General features: G+C 33.1%; 2 protein-coding genes across 2 annotated transcripts; both read left to right on the forward strand.

The window, feature by feature from the left end:
- Positions 1-525: 525 nt before the first annotated feature.
- Positions 526-2,397, forward strand: LOC112024667 (uncharacterized). Its single transcript, XM_024057276.2, has one exon. The coding sequence runs from the start codon at positions 1,054-1,056 to the stop codon at positions 1,807-1,809; it is 756 nt and encodes a 251-aa protein (XP_023913044.1). The 5' UTR covers positions 526-1,053; the 3' UTR covers positions 1,810-2,397.
- Positions 2,398-5,304: 2,907 nt separating this feature from the next.
- On the forward strand, positions 5,305-6,036 carry LOC112024661 (uncharacterized). Its single transcript, XM_024057271.1, has one exon. The coding sequence runs from the start codon at positions 5,305-5,307 to the stop codon at positions 6,034-6,036; it is 732 nt and encodes a 243-aa protein (XP_023913039.1).
- Positions 6,037-6,660: the final 624 nt, after the last annotated feature.

A 6,660-nucleotide genomic window follows, 5' to 3' on the forward strand; every position in this document is an offset into this window, starting at 1 on the left:
TCATATTAAAAAGATAAAAAAGAAAGAGAAAATATCAACATATCAACATTAATTACCTAATAAGGTTAATCTATATTACTATTTAAGAGACTTTTTTGATTTAGAATGAACAATTCTATGGTTCAAAAATACTCATGCACCCTAAATTTAAACAACGACAAAATTTGGGGATAACTCGATAAAAATATATCTCTAACTCTACATAAAATTATGTTTACAAAATATGACAATTTCTTATCATATGTAAACATAATCAACCTCTAAAGAAATGTTTATAATTCTTATCAAAACAACGGGCATACTTCCCAACTTGTTTATATGATATTTTCCTCAATAATTAGCCATAAGAGAAAGGAAAGTCTCTCTCTCTCTCTCTCTCTCTCTCTCTCTCTCTCTTAACTTTTAAGAGAGTAAAAAAAGAAAGAAAGAAAAAAATCATTTTGATCACGTTTGTCATTGTCAAATAGTCTCCGTCCACGTCAGCAGCAAGCCAACCTCTTCCAAGTTCCAACAGAAGCAGCAGAAAAACTAGGCAGTTTTAACTACGAACCTCAAATGAGGCCGGCTTGTGTTGCTTTAAACTCTCACCACGACTCTATATCTCCCACTCCCTCAAACACACAAGGCTAAGTCTTTGTGTCTCCTGCCTATATCAGATTCTCTTTGTTAGTTTATCAGTCTCAATCACCAACTCGATCGCACACTTTAATCTCATATACATGTATATTTTTTTTCTTCCTAGGCTAGGACCATAGGTTCCCAAGATTTTCAAGTTTTTTCCAGCCTTGGAATTAATGTTCCATGATGTCAATCGTTTTCTAGAATTCAAAGTTCATTATGGTGTTCTTTTGTGACTGCTGAGACTTTTAATTGTGAGCTTGTTAGGTTTGAATCTTTTTAATGCTTCTTTTGTTGCAGATAAAACGTCAAAGTTTTCATTAACTTTTTGTGATTTCACTCCAAAGTACAAACGTGTGTTTATGTGACAGTTTTTTGCAATTCAGACTATTGGGTTTCAGTCATTGTTTTTGCTTTCTTCCAAGGTTTTCAGAAATGGCTGTTGACCTCTACTCTGAAAGTTCTAACATGGGTACGAGTCCTAGAATTTCATTTTCTCATGATTTTTGCCAATCAGATAATATAATACCTGTTGAACAACACCCTCCCCGATCAAAATCGACTGGTTTGAGTTCTGGTATAGATTTTGATTTCTGTGTTCGTGAGAGTTTCGAGCAAGAATCTTCGTCTGCAGATGAGCTTTTCTCTGATGGGAAAATTGTTCCTGCCGAAATCAAGAAAAAGGTCACTCGCACAAAGCAAATAGATCAGTATGTGTCTCATCCACCATTGCCACCACCACGTAGTACGAGTGATAGTAGTACCACAAAGCAAGAGAGCTCCAAAGAAAGCAAGGGATCGAGTAATGAAGCCGATGGGAAGCAAAGTTCTAAGTCCTTTTGGCGGTTCAAGCGAAGTAGTAGCTCTGGTAGTGGATATGGAAGGAGCTTATGCCCTTTGCCACCACTTTTATCAAGGAGCAATTCAACCGGGTCTGTACCAAATGCTAAGCGAGCCCCATTTTCCAATGATGGTTCAAATTCTAAGCAGAGTTCTCACAAACATTCATCAATGAAAGCATCACAATCTTCAGCTCCATCTAGTTACTTAAAGCCTCCATTGAAGAAAGGTAGTCATGGATCTTATGGAAATGGTGTTCCGATTAGTCCTGTTTTGAATGTTCATTCAGCGAATCTATTTGGATTAGGATCAATGTTCTCGAGTGGCAAAGATAAGAATAAGAAAAAGTGATTGACTTTTGCTCTAATGAGATAATAATTCATGTCTAATTTGCAATTATTGTGGATTGAGTCTTTTTTTACTAGATGTTTCTTGATATTCCATGTGATTAAGAAGTTATAATATGTTTGGAAAGTGGAAGAGTAAAGGGTTTGTTTGTATCAAGAAGACAGAGATAAAGAGGCGCTTGAAGGAAGGGACAAGGAATGGCATAATTCAAAGGCACATGCTTTGGACACAAGATGACAGGTAACCGTTGCTTTCATGGCTGTCCCATGTTGTTCTTCTTTATATGCTTTTGGTCTTTGCTCACACATGGTGCACATAGTTTGATTTTAGTTCTCTTATCTCTTAAACTTTTACAGAAAGAGTAAAGAGACTAAGAGTAGGTTGGTTTATTACTTTTTTTTTTCTTTTTTTTTTTTTCTTTTTTTGCTAAATAGATTAGGTAGTTGGTTGATGGTTGTTAATGTAAGTGAGTGAAGTTTGAAGTTTTCTTTGAATTATTGACTGGGAGAGCTTATGAATTGCTTTTTCATCTCTGTTGTACTTGTTTGAAAACTGATCGATGTATTAAAGATAAGGACCTTTTTCCTGACTGATTTGCTGTTTTTAAGCACTGTATTATTATTGTCTAACTAGAATTTGTTATTTCCGCTTCACCCTCTCCCACATGTTGCGAAATAATGTCACCTTTTGTAGTATCCAGATACTTCAGCCCATAAAAAAGTCACTGACTTCTATGTTTGTTATTCAGAAAAAAGAAAGGACTTTTATGTTTGTTTCTGCATCATCTAGACCCACAAACATTTCAAAGAAGATCCCAAAATTCTACTGGTAAACTAAATTTGACATTTAGGTTGGAAAACCTCTTTGGAAATAACTAAATTCTTTTACTAAACAATAGTGTAGATGTAATGAATTCTTTGTAAATAACTAAATTCATTTACTAGATTATTTGGTATTGATTCAATTTTCAGGTTATGAAAAAGATAGAAGTAATCTAATTTCAAGTTTTTTTCTTTTTTTGTAGATATGATAAAATTTGACTCTATAACATCTTTTCTATAATAATTACTCTTTATTATCAAACCAAGACTTTAAAATTGATTTTTTTTTTATTGGGTATATATATGTAAGTGAGGTTTCATATTGAATAATAACCGACAAAAATTAGTGATTAAATATAATTTAGCTTAAACTTTTAAGCTATGTGGTGTTATACCTTATATAAATTTCTCAACATTTTTTCCCAACTTTATTAAGCTTTTGGGTAATGTGGAGTATCTCCAATGTAATCTTTTCCCAACATTTTTTTTTTTTTTGGGAAATATACACACAGAGATTATAGAGTTTACACATGGAAGGATGGGTGATTGGGAAAGACTTAATAATCATGTGACCTGCTCTAGGACAACAGGTCCCCCTTGCTTCATGGTTGCACCATCTTATGTTGCATTTATTTCTTTAAAATTAAAATCCTTACTTCAGCTTACTTAATTCCAGCTCTCATCCTATATATGTGCTCATTTTCTGACCAGTTTTTGTTAGGCTTCAATTACTCTTGCAAAATCAGGGGGCATAATAGTTGTTTTAGGTACACACACATGTTCTCGTGTACATGGTGAGGGCACGACTTTCTTTTTTCTTAATCCTCTCTTCCTTCGTTATGGACACAAAAACCTCCTAGTTCTATCCCTCGCATTCTGTTATCTGCATTGGAAGATTAAAACATGCTAGTCCTACTAGTACCATATGTTTATGGATGATTTCATCCCCAAAAAAAAATGTTAATGGGATGAATCAATAATTAGTTGGACTAATGCTTCAAACCAATAATAAACACATCTGATGTTGGTAACTAGTTCGCTAAAAGATTATCTTGCAGTTGACAAAGCATAACATCTCAATATATGCATTCTCCATTGTAGGCTAGCAAAGTTTGTACGTGATATGCAGACAATTAATCTTGGGGAGATGACTATGATTAATGGGGGAAAAAATGGTAAAAATTTAAAAATGGTGTTATTTGAAAGAAGAAAAAGATAGGATCCTGCAGTATGATAATGGTCACAGTGTAATAGTGATAGCTCAAAATATTAAGATAGATTGTGAAAATAATTTTGGGCTTAAAAAAGATATAAAAAAATTAATAGGAACACTCACAAATAAGTGATTAATTTATTATATCAAAGATAGATTACAAAGTGTTTACACACTCAAAGAAACACTCACAAATAAAAAAGATGGTGTAAAGAAATTCTCACATAACCCAAAGTCCTAATACACACAAATAGTGCTTTTTCACAAATACAAAGAGCAAAGGGGAAAAAAAAATCTCTTAGGGCTCTCTCAAACTAATCCAAAGACTCTCCTTAAGTGGGAGCTGAAACCACCAAATCCTTCGTGGTATAGTCTATTTATAATACTACAATACCTATTCTTTGGTGGACAATGAATACCTTTCTTGGTAGACAATGAATGCTCTTTGTAGTTAATAAGAAGTACGTTTTTAAGTGGACAAAGAATACATTTCCTTAGTGGACAAGGATTCAAGTAATACGTATACTTTTCTTTTACTCCAAAAAAAACCAAAACCAAATCAAATTTGAAATTTCAACTTAATACAAAAGGCAAGAATCACAAATTGAGACAAACTTTACAACAATTCTCCACCTTGGCAAAATTTGTAGACTACACAAAACCATAATCAAATTCCTCTCGACCTTGGTGAAACTTCTCTCAAGCCATAAATGTGTGTTTAAGTGCCGAAACAAAATTAGAGCTCATACAAAGAGAAAGTGCAAATCAACCCAAATACTAGCATATTTGGAGGTAGCTTGAGATGATATGAGTGTGTAAATACTTTATAATCTCTTTTTAATATAGTAAATTCATCCATGATTATTGTGAATATTGTCAAACCACATTATTTTGTGTCTATTTTTCTGTTGGGTTGGTTTCTTTCATTCCATTAATTATTTGTTTTGGATTTTTCTCAAGCCAAAATTATTTTCACAATCAAATTTGATATTTTGAGCATCCACTATTTTACAACATGATAAAAGTCATAAAAATAATATTAATAGAAAAAAATTATTTTCGTATAAATGGAATTGTCAGCAGAAACGAAAGTGACTACCATTACGACCCCTCATGCCCCACACCATAAGCATAGTGTCATGCAAAAAATAGAAGACTTGGTCTATCGTGATACACTTCAGAACTGTTCTGTACAATGGAAGTGAAGTGATGTACAATAAGGACCGGTCAAAAACAAAAAGGTTCACAAGTCTTTGAATTTATCAACTTGTGTTCCGCTTTCGTTTAACAGTTGCTTGCTTTCCGATCCCCATAATTCAAACTTCCATGCCATTCCTATGAATACGAAGACTTCAAGTCAATTGCTTGTTTTTTAGGTTTGGATATACTTTCTCTTTATGACCATAAAGTCACGCTGACAACTTTTACCTCTGGCCATTAAGCTCTTCTCCTGAAAATCCCAGCATGGATATTAGTCCTAGAATTTCATTTTCCCATGATCCTTTCCTATCAGATGTCATGCCCATACAGCAACAGCTTTCTCTTCCATTAGACTCATCAGGATTGAGTTCTAGCATTGATTTCAATTTTTGCATTTCTGAAAACTTCTATCAAGAATCATCATCAGCTGATGAGCTTTTCGTCGATGGAAAGCTTCTTCCTATTAAAATCAAAGAAAAGAAGTTCTCGAATAAACAAATGTATCATTCTGTCCCAGTACCACCACTGCCTGTTCTTCATGATGATCATGCAACTAGCATTGAAAGCCTGAACAAGGATAATTCAGAAGAAACCAAGATTAGTACTAGTCATAAAGAAGCAAATGAGAAGCAAGGTGCATGGAGATTCAAAAAGCTGTGTTTCAGTATGAATTTTACAACTGTATGCAAGCATGCTTTATGTTTATTGCCACTTTTTTTGCGAAGCAACTCAACTGGAACTACAGCAAATGTTAAGCCAGTGCCGGTGTTACAAAAAGGTCATCATCATAAGCAGTATTGGCAGAAAAGTTCACTGGTATCAACAATAAAGCCTTCACAATCTCCTTCCTCAATTGGTTATCAAAATCCGCCACTGAAGAAGGGATATGGATCAAATGGTCTTGGAGCCAGTCCAATTCTGAATTTTCAGTTGGGGCACCATTTTTGTTTAGGTTCAATAATTTTTAGAGGCAAATATAAGAACAAGAGAATGTGATTAAGATTCGGGTGAAATTTTATAATTTCTAGTATAGTTGCATGTTTCCTAAGCTAGTTATTTTACAAACCTCCTTTAGTTGCTCAGAAGACTGAGGTTTTTTATTTTTTATTTTTTATTTTTTTTTTAAGCTAAATTATAAATTGAATCCTCTAATTTTGACATGTTTTCAATTTAATCTTTTATTTTTATTTTTTTTCCTTCTTCTTTTCATTTCAGTCTTTTAACTTTTAACTTTTGTTATTTTACAATGTAGTTCTTTTAGTTAAGTCCACCAAAACAACATTATTTTGGAAAGTATGAAAAATAAATAATTGATGGCAAGATAGGATGGAACTCGACAAATATGATTATATTGAAAACAAATTAAAACTGAAGGTCTGAAATAAAAGAAAGATAAGACTTAAAATATAGAGTTCAAAACAAGTTAAAGTTAGAATATAATTTGTAATTTGAACTTTTTTTTTTTCCTTCTAGAATTAGAAAGCGAACTGTACAAGCTATTTTTATTAGTAGGCCTAGTTAGCTGGTGAAAATTCTTTGTAACAAAGAATTTTCAGTTTCAGAAATTTTGAGTCTCATGTACATTTTCTAGGCTACCAGATATAGCCATGATATATTGAT

The sequence above is a fragment of the Quercus suber genome, unplaced genomic scaffold, assembly GCF_002906115.3.
Source record: "Quercus suber isolate HL8 unplaced genomic scaffold, Cork oak 2.0 scaffold_207, whole genome shotgun sequence".
Lineage (NCBI taxonomy): Eukaryota > Viridiplantae > Streptophyta > Magnoliopsida > Fagales > Fagaceae > Quercus > Quercus suber.

What these genes read in the sequence shown, in the direction of transcription:
- LOC112024667 (XM_024057276.2), top strand. Translation starts at nt 1,054, where the DNA reads ATGGCTGTTGACCTCTACTCTGAAAGTTCTAACATGGGTACGAGTCCT.
- LOC112024661 (XM_024057271.1), top strand. Translation starts at nt 5,305, where the DNA reads ATGGATATTAGTCCTAGAATTTCATTTTCCCATGATCCTTTCCTATCA.